Source organism: Glycine max, chromosome 6 (genome assembly GCF_000004515.6).
Source record: "Glycine max cultivar Williams 82 chromosome 6, Glycine_max_v4.0, whole genome shotgun sequence".
Classification (NCBI taxonomy): domain Eukaryota; kingdom Viridiplantae; phylum Streptophyta; class Magnoliopsida; order Fabales; family Fabaceae; genus Glycine; species Glycine max.
This window is the reverse complement of record NC_038242.2, coordinates 8,010,529-8,026,685: the sequence shown is the minus strand read 5'-3', so window position 1 is coordinate 8,026,685 and position 16,157 is coordinate 8,010,529. Positions and strand designations below refer to the sequence as shown.

Genomic DNA, 16,157 nt, shown 5'->3' with positions numbered 1-16,157 from the left:
ATGAAAATATATTAATTAAGAAGTATCCATACTTCAATTTCTATCTATTATTATAAATAAAATACAAAAATTCCAAATACTCAATTCATTATGACACTGCAATCCACTCAAGTGAAATCTCCCACGCAATTAATTCCAAAATCATATATGATATCATATATATTGAACAGTTGACTGTTAAACAGTTTGTTCGTAATCTTTCAATACGATTAATTTCTCTATGTTACGATGATCTTAATCAATTTTGTAGGTTAAAATACTTGTAAAATTATTCTGGAAAGCGATAAACCACTTTCAAACGATAACATGCTTGCAGTTTCTATCACTTTTATCCTTGAATTTAACTGAATTTTATTGAAATGGTTTTTTTTAACTTCGTGTGTGATAAATGATGATGTCGGGTTCAGTATTGTAAGCAATAATGTAGCCAATGAACAGTGGTCTACCAAAGTGACGAAATAGACCTAACAATTGATAAAATATAGCAAACACTCCCCCCTCTTTCTTTCTTTCTTTGTTTTTCGAAACACTTTCCTCTTCTACTAATTACTTCGTCTAGATTGCATAAAATTAGTGATTTAGAAGACGGGAGGATGAATTAGAATTAAAGCAAAACACACTCAAGCTAGACGCTCCTTTCTGTTTCACACGTTTTCTCGATATTAATTAATTCAACTAAATCGAGAACAAACTTTAGGAGCCACCAAACTCTTAGAGTTGTTAAATTGCTTGCTACCATCATCTAGAGGGCATAGTTATTTTAAATGAGCATTCACACATGATTTCACACTTTTTAAAAACATTTTCTAATAAATTATTTTTGTTGAATCATTTTTGTACGATGGCTAAAAAGCACTCCTTAAACTTACATTTTGAAGAGGTCAACATGAGATTTATATTAAAAATATATGATTAGCATTGTTGTTACACTCCTTTAAAAAAAAAAGCATTGTTGTTACACAAATGTTAAGACTACTATAAAAAAACAAAAAAAAATGTTATTTGATTGGTTACAATTGAATCTAACCACAATCATCCAACTAAATTAAAAATAATCACACTCAATGATGTTGTTTTTAAAGAATTTATATCTGATATTTCTTTTACCAAAACACTACATATATTTCTGTCAATATAGCTTCTTTGGATTTATTCGTTTTATTATATAAATTGAAAGAGATTAGTATAATGTCAATGAAAAAGTATTGAATGTAGTAGTGTAATAATAATAATTTCAAGTAAAACTTGTTACATTATAGTAGTATTAACAGAACCTTGGGTGACATAATACTATTTTATATGGAAATTGTGTAGCTAACTTTATTAAGCAAAAAAAGAGCGACCGCGTAGCAGGTTGGGCGGACTAGAGGCTAGTGCATAGTATGACCTACCACTTTGAAATAAAAAGGAGGAGAAGAAAAGCTACAGTGAAAAAGCAAGCACTTTTAAGGGCCTAGTCGAATCCAATCTTGAAACGGGCCCATTACCAACCAACCCAGCCCATTCTTTTGGGGTGTTCAATTCAAAGTTGAAACTTTTCAAAACCAACGAAAACGAATATTTATACTACCTGGTTATTAAAAGAGTACAGATTCGCTAATGTAAATGACAGAGTGAGAGAGAGGGACGCACCAACCTTTTCCGCCACACACAACACAGAGAACAGAGAAAGAGTATCAAAACCCCGTGTCTGACAGCTGTCTCTTTTTTCTTATTTCCAATTTCAAGATATTAATAAATAAATAAATCATCGATCCAACGGTCCATATTCAATCTCCAAAACGACCCCTCCCACGCTTCTCAAAACGCAATTATCGGACGCAATAGCCTCAAAACCACCCTTTACCCTTTCCCTTTCGTCCTTCTCCGTCTCCCCTCATTTGCTCACTTTCTCTCTCTAACCAGATCTCGCACTCGCGCTTTAACTCTCTAGGATTCGACGACAATGGCGGCCGCTCCCTCGCCTCGCGAAGAGAACGTCTACATGGCGAAGCTCGCCGAGCAGGCCGAGCGCTACGAAGAGATGGTGGAGTTCATGGAGAAGGTCTCCGCCGCCGCCGACAACGAGGAACTTACCGTGGAGGAGAGGAACCTCCTCTCCGTCGCCTACAAGAACGTGATCGGAGCGCGCCGCGCCTCGTGGCGCATCATCTCCTCGATCGAGCAGAAGGAGGAGAGCCGCGGCAACGAGGATCACGTCTCCGTCATCCGCGACTACCGATCCAAGATCGAGTCCGAGCTCTCCAACATCTGCGACGGTATCCTCAAGCTCCTCGACTCTCGCCTCATTCCATCCGCTTCCTCCGGCGATTCCAAGGTCTTCTACCTCAAGATGAAGGGAGATTACCACAGATACCTTGCCGAGTTCAAGACCGGCGCCGAGCGTAAGGAGGCTGCCGAGAGCACTCTCTCTGCATACAAAGCCGCACAGGTTAGCCGTTTTTTTCTCTTTTCAAATTTTTATCTGATTTTGTGATTCAGATCTGTTCGGTTTATTCTCCAGATTTGAGATTTCGTTTTATTGTTTTCCGATTTTTGTTATTCTGACTATGGAATCTATGTGATTATTTACTCGATGCGGTTCTGTGGAGCGGTTATGCGTTATTCTTTTTCTTGGTTAAAATGTTTTGGCTAATATGAATTTTAACTGCTATTATTTTTCAATTGCAAATGAAATAATAATATATCTGCGCGCTTTTATTCTGTACAATTTGAATTGAACGATTTCCGTTGTGTTGCTTTTGTTTATTCTAGTCTTACTCTATTGTTTTAACGAATGGGCGTGTTCCTTTGTTTTTCAGGACATTGCGAATGCCGAACTGCCTCCTACTCATCCAATTAGGCTTGGCCTTGCTCTTAACTTTTCTGTATTTTACTACGAAATCCTTAATTCTCCGGATCGTGCCTGCAACCTTGCAAAACAGGTTAGATTCAGAGATAGTGAATATCATGGCCTTTGTTTTGCTCTGTTTATTTGTGTTTTACTATATTTTGAGCAAAGTTTTGGATGTTTAACGTGAAAAGAGGAAGGAATTCGGCCATATACAGTGAAATTTGCAGCTATTGTTGTCCATTGATTTGAATAACTTTATGGCTACTGCATGTTGCATTTCGTTAATGTCGAAGCAATAATGATGTTACTGGTTGGATTCTAGCGGCTAAATATGAATTTGTAATATGGTTTGTACAGTTGTTCCTCCTTTACCTGTAGCTTAAATGAGTTGTCAAATATTTATTGGGTTTCACAGTAGGTGTTTGGAATTCTAATAGTTATAGCTAGCAAACAATAATCAATCAATATTTGACTTCTTAATCTAGATACTGGTATAGATGGGAATCTGACCTTGAGGAATACCCGTTGAATAAATTCTTTTTAGTTTATGATGTGAAAATGTTCTGGTACAAGTTGCAAGAGTATAACTTTACTGTGAGTTCTGTTTCTAATGGCATATATCGTACTCATAAAGAATCTTTTTCCTTATGATATTCGCTAGGCTTTTGATGAAGCTATTGCTGAATTGGATACACTGGGAGAGGAGTCATACAAGGATAGCACTTTGATCATGCAACTCCTTCGTGATAACCTCACACTTTGGACCTCTGACATGCAGGTATTGATTATTTTAGTTTGCCATTGTTCATCTATTTTTTTTTCTCCCTTTTTCTTGTTATCAACTTAGAGTGATATGGGTTTATTGTGGTTTCAGGACGATGGAGCAGATGAAATTAAAGAAGCAGCACCGAAACCGGATGACCAGTAAAAATATTTTACTGCTAATTAGAATTGAACTTCTCCTCCATATCTTTTTGAAGGGAGAAGGTGTTTGTTGCTAATATCTCTTTGGTACTGGGATTTTAGGCATTCATGTCTGTTATGAATTGTGGATGTACTGGGCCGTTTTAGTTTGTCCTTCCATTTTCTCAAGTGTTTTCCAAATTGCCTATTTTATTAAGGACACTGAAGTTTTTATTATATGGAATTGGAATTTTAAGATTCTCTTCTATCTAGTAAACTTTGTTACCGGCTTTTATTGTGAGGATTAGATATATTTGTATTCTTTTTGAAGCCTCGAAATTTGAATTTAGCTTGATTGGAATTGGAATTGGGTTGTGCTCGTTGAACTATTTTGAGGATTGTGCACTTCATTCTGATAGTAGGTCTGCTGTTCGAGATCGCTACCCTGTGTAATGTGTGTGGATGAAGAATTTCCAAATGACAAGGAATTTTTAATATAGAGGAATTTAATTGAATCCAATCAATTATAAAATAACTTGTTTGGATTATTAAATTTTGCAAATATTTTCATTAAATTTCAGAACAGATGTTCTTGTGATTTTGTTATCTCCACACATTTCAACCATAAATCCCAGCATTCCACCACAAATCCTGTGATGGAAATCGAATCTTGAAAACTTAAAAGAATCAAGTTCATTCACAGCCATTTCTAACCATCAAAGGAGGTTGTTGAGATAGTCAAGAACCACCTTGCAAAAATTGATGCAGCAAATGTTTTTCACGGTATCGATGACTATGCGGTGACTGTGACACTCGGGGAGTTGACTCCTCCTTGCCAACCATCGAGTGAACTTGGTTTTCCTTTGATGTTGTTATCTCCTCATCTAGCGAACTCACTTTTCCTCCGTTGCCATTATCTCCGGTGCACCAGTCAGCCTCCAAGTCACTGGAAAAAATCAAAGAGATAAGGTTGCAAAAGATGAGGTTGGGGATGATGAACTCATGGATTGAGGAATTTTTCAAATCCCACGTTTTGGTGGAATTTTAAATTCTGTATCTTAACAAAGGATGAAAAAATTGGAGAATTCTTCAATTTCTCATGTTAAACATCCAAACAGAGCATCTTATTAAGCAGCAATTAAAATGCCCTAAAAAATAGTAAAATACATTATCCTCTGTAATGCTTCATCCAAATTCAGGGTAAATGTCACCTATGTCTTCTCTAATTTGCACCTCTTTTCTATGCGTAACACCTGGAGTGTTATTTACGAGCGTTGCATTTTTTATTTTCTAATTATGGTCTTGAAAGTATGATTTGTACTTTTTTTAACGAGTCTCATTGGAGAGGGACGCTCTTCAATGACATTTTCAGTGGAGATCCCGACCGTTAAATATTTGTTTATAAAATATATTTTACAAAATCACTGGCTAGCTTATTTCACTTGACAATATTTCTCTTTTTTAATTGGCTTGAAATGGATTGTTAGTTGGTGCCTCAAAATTAAAGTAATAGATGCTGCCCTCTTTTCACGTGAACAGCTTTCGGTAGTACTGGTAAACAAATAAAAGTGTTAGCAGTGATTCGCGAAAAGAATTGCATGCAATAATGGAATGGCAACCAAAATGGATAGAGCAGTCTTATTAGACGAAAACTAAAGAATGGAAGATGCTAACTGATTATGTGAAATAGGTTCTATGAATGATTTATGGCTTATTCTTCCCACACCCATTCAAATCAGGTTGAATCATTTATGATTATTCTTCTTATACTATTCAAATTTCTTTTACATCTAATATATTTTTAAATTTTTTTTTTATTTCTTCATTTTTTTTTCTTTTCTTCGTATAACCTACGAATTAATCCATATGGACCCATATAGATTGATAATTTGTATGGTCATGCAAGTCATGAACTTGTGATTTTTACATTATTAGCATAATGTTTTAACCAACTGAGATAATAGGTTAATTATGTTAAAAAATAATTAATGTCGTTATATATGACACTAAATTTTTTAATGTATATTTATTACATATATAAGTTTACATAATAAATTTTGTAACAATTAATTTTGATTTAATAATGTAAAAAAATTAATAATAATTTTGATCTAATAATATTTTTTTACATATATAAATTTTAAATAAAAAGTATAGGTTTAATAAAAATTTATATATGTAAAAAAATACATTATTAGATCAAAATTAATTGTTACAAAATTTATTATGTAAAATTATATATGTATTAAATATACATTAGAAATTTTAGTGTTATATATAACGACGTTAATTATTTTTTAATATAATTGACCTATTAGCTCAATTGGTTAAAGTATTGTGCTAATAACATGAAAGTCACATATTTGAGACTTGCATGGGTCATTAATTTTAAATTAGTTTGAAAAACATATTTTTAATATGCGTAAAGTCTCTTACGGATCCATATGAGACTTATGAATTGCTAATCTGTATGTGGTTATATATAAGGGTATTTTTGGTTTTTCTCTCATTACTGGATGTATATAAGGATATTTTTGGTTTTTCTCTCATTACTGGATGTATTAGAAAAATACTAGGTGCAGAAAGAAAATCCCGTGATTCATTAGGGACAACAAGTTAACCTGTTCGCCGGTGGCAACCCTAAATGCCCTTTCACCTTATATTGAACTGTTGAAGTAGATCTTAGTCCAACTCTATTTGGGTTGAACTATTCTTTTCTAAAATAATTCAATTTTGTGTTAAACGTTTCCATCCACTTGGTAAATCCAATTACTGGCCTGTTATTTTTCTATTCGTCTAATTAACATATCTCATATTTTCATAACAATTATCTAACTCGATTGGTTAAACATGATATGTAAGTATTATAAACCTTTGATATTATGTTTAATTTCTATGGATACAAAAAATATTTCATATTTCCCTTCTTATTATTAACATATAGTTGGTTTGAGTATAACAACTGAGCTTAAATACCTTGAATAAAATTTCATGTTCGTCTAATAAACTAGTTAGATTTTTCAATAAAGATTAATGATATAATATAAGAAACTTAAATATTTAAGTTCTAGTAAAGAGGTTAATAGGTTAGAGATAGAGTAAATGGATGTAGAGGTTAACTGTGATGTTTATGTCATCATTGACTTATAATTTGACAAAAAAAATACCATTATAGATATTATTAATTTATATTGCACCTAGAGTCCTAACTATTTTTTATAAAGTATACTTTTTAATACTAAAATAAGCTAGACAGCATCCTGTTAATGTGACATAAAAACTTACTGTGTCATCACAATACCTTATTTTTGCACAGATTAAAAATATTCAATTATAAATTATTTTCTATAGTTCATCTTTAGCTAAACCTCTTTTAAATTTGTGTTATTGCTTTGTGTCATAATAGATCCCAATTGCATCTGACAGTAATTCATATAACTTTTTAGTTGAATCAACAGCCACATAATATGATTGCTAATGTCTAGGCATGGAGAAGTTCTACAGTGAAAAAAAAAAACGAAAGTATCTCCCACCACCAAGAAAATTGTTAGGATATTTTCTCAATTGCAGAAGTGTTTACGAGGTGTCTCCCATCAATACTCGATAAACAAGTACCAAACTATAACCCGAGACAAAGACTGTCTAGAAATTAAATAATAGTTCGAAATCCTACTGTAGGAAATAGAAGGGAAAATTTACTATTTACATATGCACGTAAAATCCCAGTGCAATTCTAAACTAAACTGATTCTTATTGAAGTATTGACCAACAATTGAGTGGTAGCGTATCCGTTAGGCTTACGTCCAAATCAAAGGAACAGCATATATCTTCGCATGACGATCTTCCAACCACATTAATGCCAAAATAATCAAATAAAATCAACTAGTGTGACAGTCAAAAGAAAGAAAGAAAAAAATTGTACAATATCAATAGTGCATTAATACTCAATTCTCACCAATCATTCATTTTTCATATAATCAATTTATAATGTGACATTCATTTCATAGCTGCTTTCGTAAATAATAATAAAAAATTATAATAACAACTTATAAAAAAAATACATCTTTTATAAAAGAATAAGATTCAAATCAATTTCCAATTAATCTTTGAACATGTGATTGGGTTAAATACTTTGATATAGTATAGATAAAAAAATAAAAATAAAAACCAATCCCCAATCTCCAAGTAACATGTAAGTGACCATAAAAAAAAAAAAAAAAAAGCAACATGTAAGTGGAAGTTTAGGGAATTATCTTCAAATAAGGAACATGTTTCAAGATTAGATCGTCTCCGTACTCTGAAAATTAAATCGCCGTAAAAAGAAAATGCCCATGGCCATGACAATAAACACATGAAAGATCAGTTTCATACCTAAGCTGGCACTTAACCCGTTACTTAAGCCTAACAGAATCAACTAACAAATATGTACAGAGGGACACGAAAGACAAAATCCAAATTGATTATTTACTCAATATATTAATTAATATTTAATACTATTAGTACAATTAAATATAAGAATAAATAATAATTTATTGTAATAAAAATATTATATTAAGTATTAACTTAATATGTTAATGTATAAATATTATATATTTGTATTTAATATTATTTTATTAAACATTCAATAAATAATATTATTATTAACATAAAATATGAGTTCATTATATTTCTTAATATTTAATAATATTAATATATACTTATTAATTTATATTTACCATTATTAGTTTACAGTTATTAGTATATATTAACAAATATAAAACAATGCATATTAAAATATTTCTAAAAAATATAAATATATTGAAAAAATAATATTGAATATTATATCTTGCTATATGATACAGTCAATACCTGATTTGGCCTACACATTGTTCTCACTTTTCTTTTACCTGTTTGATTCTTTTCTCTCACTCGATGTTCGAAAGGTACCTTCTCACAAAGGGGTTGCAATGGCAGGGCAACAATTTATTAAAACAAAACAAAAATTAATAATTATTATTGTGAAATGGCAAAATCTACACTCACATATTTATATGCAATTTTTAAAAAATGAAGGGGTGCATTTATATCCCTAATTGTAATATGGATTCATCACTACCTACCCAATGCTGAAAGATTAAGGAAATTGATGACCTAATGATAGAGGGCCGACAACTAAAGTCCCTGTCTTGTCCGATAAATTTTAGCCCAAATGAAAGGCGTAATAATCTAAGAATATTGTCTTAAAGAAAGACTCTGATGAAATAGATATGTATGTGAAGAATAAGGGATAGGGATAAGGATTTATTTTTTTCGTTTAGTTATAATAATGTTTTTATTATTATTCTATATTTAACCTTTTAAATAAAAATGGGAAAAATATAAACTTTAAAATATTAACCTATTACCAAAATTTTGCTCCAATTTTGGAGAATCCATTTTGGTGGATGTTGAATTGAAAATACTGTAACGAAGCAGAAGTGTGGCATAGATTTATCACGAGTATAATGTGGCAGCTTCAATCATAGAGAGCAATGTCAAGAAGCACAACACAACTAACTTCATTTTTGTATTGTTTTAAGAAAATCAATTGATTTCAACACTATCCATGCATGATGGCGTTTATTGCTTATATTGCCAAGCACGAGAAACGATAAATAACTTTTTGCTTACAACTAGCAACTTTATTGCCACAAGGCTGAAATAGCAGAGTTAACCACCTTTAAATTGCGAAAAAACAAGACCGGTTCATTTGTCTTGGTGAATGTTTTTCTGTTTATTTTGCTGCAACGCACATTCCGTAGCAGCTCCAACAGATGAAAAAAAGGCATGGTAAAGATCCATTGGCCAACCTTCGTTTGGTGCTAACCCAAGGCATTCCCAAAACATGCTTTAAACCATTTTCACGAAAAAGAAAAAGATTATATCACACTTTTCTTTTTTGTTGTAAGATACTAAGATTTACAACAATCCATTCCCTACACAAGGATTCGTCCATCTCCAGCACAGAGGCCCACCACCATGTGTTTGGATATGTAAAAGTTCCCAATATAGAAAAAGCAGTGTAAATAAATGTGGCGTATCCTTTGACAAATTACAAAACAAATGACATTCAGGTACTTGCCGGACTAGAAAAAGAAAAAGAAAATTGACTTGTTGAATCCAAACTGATTGCATAGCATTTTTTTCTCTGCTTGTCAATCTGTGTAATAAAAAATCGGTAATTATCCCGACCACATATGCCGATATGCGAGAAAACACATTCTAACAACAGCAGAATTAAGACTTGTGGTGTCACACAAGTATTTGGCTGTTAAAAGCCATAGTTCAACTAAAAACACAAATGAAAGGAACACTTTCAAAACTAAGGGAATCAATATTTATCATCAATCGCTTTAGAAAACTAAACTACCAAATATTTAGTGATGAACTTACTACAATCATATATTCTTACTGAATATCAGAAAGCTATGCTCTCTAGCTTCCTTCTGTCACGGCCTGGGAGAAAAACTAAATTCTGGGACCAGGTTATATAAGTCAGGTGAAACAATAAACAGAGCAATTTATTCTCTTCGTTTACGATCCCTTCTTCCTTAGATACTAGCTATAAATAGTTTCCCAATTCTTAATTTATACCCCACCCCACCCCAACCCAGTTGTATGCAAAAGATTTGAGAACAGCAGCAAGGAAAGATATGAAACAAGATCCCTTTACAAAAGGAATTCATGGTACCAAGTTAATTCCTGCTCCTTCAACTTAACACAGTATTTTAACAAAATAACGTTTTACATATGGTACTATCCAAATTCAAACAAATCACAACAAGCTGATAAAAAAAAAACAAATCACAACAAAAACGAAATTCTTGCTGATAATCAAAATCCGTATTACAATCATCATAGTTAAGAATATTTCACCACAAAATTTTAACCAAAAAAACTACATTTAAAGAACCATAACCAATGCCAACCCAGAATGTGAAAGATAACAGAATCACAGCCAATCTCATAGCATATGATGTCTGAAAATGCAAACCAAGAACACAAATTGAATAGCATTAACCAAAAATAAGAATAAACAGAGAAATACATTTTAAGATTAAAAAAAGATGCCTACGTAGTGTGTGTCATTTGATATTTCCTGCGTCAATTTCAACCCAAAGATGCAGAAGCTTTATATACTTGCATTGATGTGATGTGTGTCTGTCTTCAATGGACGTGCATCCAAACATATGTGTAGTAGCAAGTGTTAGGGTAAGTGTGTGCGTTAAACAAAATTCAATTTAATTTCCATGGTGATAGCTAATAGCTAAGCTCCAATGGACTGCTTTAATGCTTTTGCATAAAGTCCGTGCATTGAATTGGATAGTGGCCAAACCAAACATACGCATAATATAGCCATTCAAATGCCTAAGCTGCAGGGTGTGTGACATTAAGTTGCAGATGCGTGTCCATCTCCAGCGGATGTGTATTCAAACACACCTGTAGAGTGTACTAGTAAGTGTTTGGGTAGGTGTGTGCGTTAAACAAAAACAAATTAATTTTCGTAGTGATAACTAATAGGTAAGCTCCAAAGGACCGCTTTAATGCTTTCGCATAAAACCCGTGCATTGAATTGGCTAACGGCCAAACCAAACACGCTTGTAATACAATCATTCAAAAAGCATTCAAATGCCTAAGCTGCATGGTATGACATTATGTTGCAGATGGCGTCCATCTCCAGTGGACGTGCATTCAAACACACGTGTAGAGTGTAGTAGCAAGTGTTTGGGTAGGTGTGTGCATTAAACAAAAAAAATCAATTTAATGGTGATAGCTAAGCTCCAAAGGACCGCTTTAATGTTTTTGCGTGAAATCCACACACTGAATTGGCTAACGGCCAAATGAAACACGCGCATAATATAGTGATTCAAAAAGCATTCAAATGCCTAAGCTGCGCCATATGACATTAAGTTGCGGATGTGATCATTACAGTGCAGCGGCATTAATATAAAGTTGCAGGCTAAAAGAAACAAAACCTGGAATAATATTTGCAGGCAAAATTACTAGCCTTGTACAAGAATTTCAACCTTGTATGACTGAATGGGATGTTGCCACTAGCAAAAACATGAATCCAAAAGGCAAGCAGTGTTATATTACAAAATATGTACACCGAAACAAAACACACGCAATTATAATTCAACCAGTCAATTATTTCCCCTTCAAGGCTTGGAAGGCATCAAACAGGGGATAGCCAGCCACAATCCCTCATAAGGGAAGGGACCATGATCTACCCAATTGAAGTGTCAATAGGAATTGGCAATTATCATCAGCTAGTATCACAAACAGCAAAGAAATAAATGGCAATATCAACATGGTTGGAACATTAACACATAATTAAAAGAAGAGAAGAACAACAGTGAAGACAATAAAGATTTTGATTATATTGAAAACAGCATAATGATAATGATGATAATAATCCCACTATAATTGTATAACATCTAATTTTGTTTTTGCATATCCCCAAACAGCATGGCAAGAACCAATGCAAAATTGTACCCTTTTTGATGTCTTTGATATCCCATTTACAGAATTAAACTAAGCAGCAGCGGACCACTTCGAGTCCAACCACCGCAAATTGAATTCCCCCTAGCACCAGCACCATGTACAGGTAACACAACAACAACAACAACAACAAAATTTAAAAAACCCTAAAAAAAGCTGAGCTAAATTGACATGTCTGTGACCAAACTCACCTCACCCCTCTCAAATTCCCTTCCAGCGAGGGCTAGGGACCGGCACAGTGGGCGAAAGCGGAAGCTGCGGAAACCCTAACTGACCAGAAGTTGGGGAAAACAGAAGCCCCGGCGACAGCAGAGGGTAGGACGCCAGCTGCGAATTCAAACACCCAAACGGCACAGGCGAAGACGGCATCTGAAACGACGACGGCGCTTGCGACGGAACCATCCCTTGCTGCTGCTGCTGTGGCTGTTGTTCTTGCTGAGGCTGAGGCTGAGGTTGAGGTTGAGGTTGAGGTTGAACCAGAGGCGGTGGAGGCAAGGGAGAAAAGCCTGAAAAGTGCTTGGCGTTTGCATCGACGAGGGTCTGCAGATCGCGCATGTAGGCGGAGATAGGTGACTCAGCGGGGGCGTGGACGGTGGGGAACGGCGGCAGAGGAGATAACGGCGCGGGGGGTCTCGAAAAAACGGAGAAGTTGTTGTTGAAGGTAACGGCGTTAGGGAGTTGTTGAGGGCGGGGGAGGGTGGTGGGGTTAAGGAGCGGGGGTGGGCGGTTAGTAATTTGAGGCAGGGGAGGAGGGCGAATCCTCTGAAGGCGAGAGCTCGGGGGCTTGGGTGGCTGAATGGGAGGCGGCGTTGAGATGCGGTCGTGCGCAGGTGAGCCCGTCAGTTTCTGAACCACATCACGGAAGTCGTTCTTGTTGATGTTGTACACCGGCGGCTGATGCTGCACCTGATTGTTTGGGACTTGGGCCTGAGGAGGATCAAAGACGGGTTTCTTAATGATGGGTTTGGAGATCTTTTGAGAGAGCTTGTTGAGATGGCGAAGATATTGATCCCTGCTATTGTTGTTGGGGTTGGCAGCAGAGGATGTGCTTATACTAGTATTGCTAGAGGGATGACAGCTTTTATCCATATTACACAACACACTCACTCACTCTGTTTTCTGTTTTCTGAGGTGGTGGGCTTCCTCTTATCGCAGAGAAGGATATTACTTTTCCCTAGGGGCTTCAAGCATCCCAATCTATTTTCACTGCCAAGCCTCACCAAGGAAAAGAAAATTCCAGAAATTTAAAACATGTCTCTCTTTTCTCTTTCGCTGCTTTTTATATGATCCTCGCAAAACAAGGGATCCCATTTTATTAGCGCATGTGTGTCTTTCTTCCCTCTCCTCTGCATACTAGTATAGTATTAAATTAAATTAAATATAAAAACTATGATCTTATCTGCTAATCTATGAATTGCCACTCGTCACGTCATATTACCTCACTGTCACACACTCAAATTGGATGTGAGGGTGAGACTAATATATTAAATTAGTTTTTGAAACAAAATTATCGACTTTTAATTTTTAGAGACGAGATTGTTCTCTTCATAACGGCTAGAACAATAGTTGTTTAATACTCGGTAGTTAATGATTTTTATTCTTTAGTGGTAGTATATCATTTCGGTGGAATGAATTTTTAGACAATCTAATCTAATTGGATATTTATTAAAAATCGTTCATTAACTTAAACCGGTAAATTATGCATTTAAGGAAAATATTTAAAATATTTCTTTTATTATGGCACAAGTTCCAAGATTAAAAGAAATTAATTCCAGTACATATTATAATTGTTTTTAACTGTTTGAAATTAAATACTACAGTAACAATTTTTTTTAACTAACAAACAAAAAACTGGTAAGGGGGCAATTCACGTGGTGAGTTTCAAATTCAGTCGTCCTCACCGTAGCTGGTCAAACAAACCTGTTACGGTTGCCTTGCTGTTACCAAATTGGCCATGATACAGAATCTTAAATCATGTATGTCCAAGTTGAATGATGCCCAAGCCAAAAAAAAAAAAAACTCAAAAACCATTGGCACGTTTGGGTTAAGGATTTCAATCACCAGGTACTTACCGTGAGAGAAATTCTAAAAACACATTGCCAGGTTCATTTGAGAAGATGTCTAGCGTGTAAAACGAAAATTTATTTCGTACAGTATCAGATATATTAATTTTAAATTAGATAAATGAGATTGCTTTTTTTATTTCTTCCTTCATCTTTAACAATTTGTCATCATCCCTCATCTCTTATTCTCAACTCCTTCTTTATCTACGATGATGCTCCTCCTTGTTCAATCACCACATTCGCATACTTCCAATCACCATTTCCTCACCAACACAATCATACCCCACAGGTACAAAATAGAGATAGTAACAAACAAATCACAAATTTGAATCCGACAACAAAAATCAAAGACATCCAAAAAATTATACATTTAAATTTTCTTTACCATCAATGGACACCATGGTGATAATTCTCTATTTTAATTCTATATCTGATATTTGCTTATCTTTTTTAAATTTGAAATTGTTGGTGTTTGAGTATTGAGAAAATGTGTGTCATTAATAAAACAAACTCACAAATTTTTTTATTTCTGTTTCAACATACCCACATTCAATTTTTTGACCTGGGTTTTAATGTGGTCAATTGTTTTTTTTATTTGGATTTCAACATACCCATGCATTTGTTTGTGGGTTGATGTTTGTGGTGTGAGAGAAGGGGAGACTACAAGTTGGGAAAAAGAGGAAAAACAAAAAAATAAGTCAAATAATAGTTGTCGAAAATCGCTTGGTTGCAATACACTGCGTTGAAAATTGTTGGGAGGGACGAGTGTTCGCGGATGACTTGATCGAAATAAAAAATGAACAATGAAAAGATCATTCTTGGTGATGGCATAAATCCCAGGTTTTAAGTTTAGGATAAGGGACAAATTAGAAAAAGAAATTAAAAAAGAAAAAAAATAGACTTTTGCACTTGCACCATGCGAAACAAATTTTAGTTTTGCATTCTAGACACGGTCTTCATTTGAATATATACTCACTTGTTTGTTTGAAATTTATTAAAAAATGACACAATTTTGCTGGTCTTACATTTTATTTAATGTTTTTCTTTGTTCATCTTATAATTTTTAATAAATTTTAACCAACCAAAAAATATGTATTTAAAAAAAAATGTTTTTAGTACTTTTCTTGTCTTAAAATACACAATAAATGTAAAATAATGATAAAAGAATGATGATTAAAACATTGATTTAATTTCTCAATGATCAGTTTAATTATTATTATCATAAAAATATTAATTCATGCATGAAATTAATAATATTAAATAATTTGGAATTTTTCATTAGGCAAAAAATATATTTAATTATCAATAATCAACTTGATCGACCAAAATGATTTATAATTTTAAGAATTGAATGTCATAAGTTGGTAATTATGTAGCTAATTAATCAATAATACTAATTTCAAAGAATAAATTGATAATATTTTTTGTTTATTTTTTATCATTTAGAAAATTAAATAAGCTCATTACGACAAATATAGATATTAAATTAATATTTTAATTTTGTAGCTAAATTTAATCAATAATAATATTTTTTTTATTTTTTATTATTTTAAAAAATAAATAAGTTCATTATGACAAATATAGATATTAAATTAATATTTTATCTTAAAAAATTATTAATTTTCTTTTTGTATGCATGAGTGATAGATTTATTACTCAAAACACTTTACTTATTTAGAATATTAGATGAGTCAACAATAAAGATATCGACCATTGAAAGTGTTCACATCCTTTGAAGCTTAACGCTTAAAGAGTCATAAGCCATTTAACCACATATGCAAATCGAGCATAGCAAAAAAAAAGTGAATAGACAATCCAATATAATACCATTGCACCTT

The 16,157-nt window shown here is 33.5% G+C and overlaps 2 protein-coding genes across 8 annotated transcripts; one reads left to right on the top strand and one right to left on the bottom strand.

Moving 5' to 3' along the window:
* Nucleotides 1-1,769: 1,769 nt before the first annotated feature.
* On the top strand, nucleotides 1,770-4,075 carry SGF14I (14-3-3 protein SGF14i). Its single transcript, NM_001354041.1, has 4 exons — nucleotides 1,770-2,431; nucleotides 2,802-2,924; nucleotides 3,495-3,611; nucleotides 3,708-4,075. The coding sequence occupies exons 1-4, from the start codon at nucleotides 1,946-1,948 to the stop codon at nucleotides 3,759-3,761; spliced, it is 780 nt and encodes a 259-aa protein (NP_001340970.1). The 5' UTR covers nucleotides 1,770-1,945; the 3' UTR covers nucleotides 3,762-4,075.
* Nucleotides 4,076-9,777: 5,702 nt separating this feature from the next.
* On the bottom strand, nucleotides 9,778-13,603 carry LOC100808478 (VQ motif-containing protein 9). 7 transcript variants are annotated; one of them, XR_005891975.1, is made up of 4 exons: nucleotides 12,448-13,603; nucleotides 11,731-11,808; nucleotides 10,830-10,919; nucleotides 9,778-9,914 (listed from the first exon to the last, which is right to left on the bottom strand). XR_005891975.1 is itself a non-coding variant. In XM_006581467.4 (2 exons), exon 1 carries the CDS (start codon nucleotides 13,343-13,345, stop codon nucleotides 12,458-12,460), a length of 888 nt encoding a protein of 295 aa, XP_006581530.1. In that variant the 5' UTR covers nucleotides 13,346-13,603; the 3' UTR covers nucleotides 9,778-9,914; nucleotides 12,448-12,457. The 7 variants fall into 7 exon arrangements, 2 of the variants coding, with proteins under 2 accessions (XP_006581530.1, XP_014631804.1); XR_005891973.1 differs by having other exon boundaries at nucleotides 10,830-11,808; XR_005891974.1 differs by lacking the exon at nucleotides 9,778-9,914 and adding an exon at nucleotides 10,107-10,734 and having other exon boundaries at nucleotides 10,830-11,808.
* Between the last annotated feature and the right edge of the window lie 2,554 nt (nucleotides 13,604-16,157).